This window comes from Octopus bimaculoides, chromosome 14 (genome assembly GCF_001194135.2).
Source record: "Octopus bimaculoides isolate UCB-OBI-ISO-001 chromosome 14, ASM119413v2, whole genome shotgun sequence".
NCBI lineage: Eukaryota > Metazoa > Mollusca > Cephalopoda > Octopoda > Octopodidae > Octopus > Octopus bimaculoides.
In genome coordinates this window covers 15250358-15251535 of record NC_068994.1, presented here as the reverse complement: position 1 = coordinate 15251535, position 1178 = coordinate 15250358, and the positions used below count along the sequence as shown (strand labels likewise).

Here is a 1178-nt window from a genome sequence, read left to right as displayed (position 1 = left end):
TATATATATATATATATATATATATATATATATATATATATCTAGGCATATTTCTCAGAGAAATAAGTACTGTATGGCAGAACAGTATCGTTTGAGTCATTGGGTAATATCAATGTTAGCTTCAGATTGAAAAAAACTAAGTAGAGAAATAAATAGAACAAAGAGATTAAAACCAAAAATAGAAAACTAGCTGGTAATTGAAGAATGTGATGAGAACACCAAAATAATTAGTTTTAAAAATAATTAAAGAAATTGAGACAGAAATACTTAAAATGTATATAATAATATATTAAAAAAAAAAAGAAAAGAATAAAGCAAACAGTAACAGACAAATCACTTACTACTAGCAGATTTTGGTGTGACTGAAAAACAAGCCAGAAGTTTTCTGTACAATACAAGGCAGTTGTAGGGAGTCGAGCATAAAGTGTTTCATATTGAAATTAGAAACAGAATATCAAAATGAAATGACAGAATTAATGTAGAGCAATAATCTGAAAACTGAGTAGGGAACAAACGTTGCTGCGGATTTGAAGAAAATGTTTGATGGAAAGTAAAAAAAAAGTTCATGTTGGAACAGTTCTCAGATGTTGAGGATTTGAAATGGTTGGTTTCATTCGAGTTGATTTTATTCGTCTTATAAAAAGCATTAGCTAAAAAAATAATTTGAATATATGAAGGACAACAATAAAATAATATTAAAAAAAAAAACAAGTCACAGGAATATTATTGCCTAACTAATATATAAGTAGCTGCTTCAGAATGCTCAAGGTCCAAACTATTTTTGTTTTTAATTTTAAATTAACATTAGCTAACTTTGCCACAAACTATGTAGTATGGCTGTCCTTCCCATGTATTTTTTCTTTTAAAATTCATATAATGCTTATAAATTGGCAATATTTCTATTTAGGCTAACTTTATACTACAGATTTACAGCTTGAATTTATTACTTCCAGCATCACCCTAAAGGTTACATAAGTATTTTTTTTCTTTTTTATATTGCTTTTGCTTTTTAAACCATTACAGCTGTGAGGATTATGTACCCAAGGCTACACGGTTGTTCTTATTTCCTTTCTGATCACAATTTCAATAAATGGATGATAAATGCCATACACAAAGAGAAATATTTAAAATAGCAGAATGATTTGGCAACATTCACACATATAAAAAGGCTTAGCACA

At 27.8% G+C, this 1178-nt stretch overlaps 1 protein-coding gene across 6 annotated transcripts in view; it reads right to left on the bottom strand.

The window, feature by feature from the left end:
- LOC106876365 (receptor expression-enhancing protein 1) overlaps positions 1-1178 on the bottom strand; it is a 189950-nt gene that overhangs the window by 42872 nt on the left and 145900 nt on the right. For 5 of the 6 annotated variants that reach the window (XM_014924867.2, XM_014924871.2, XM_052972689.1 and 2 more), the window contains one exon: positions 342-362. The exons of the other annotated variant lie outside the window; for it this stretch is intronic. In XM_014924867.2, coding sequence (XP_014780353.1) covers positions 342-362 — 21 coding nt within the window. The remainder of the gene's footprint in view (positions 1-341; positions 363-1178) is intronic. 6 annotated transcript variants of the gene reach the window in all.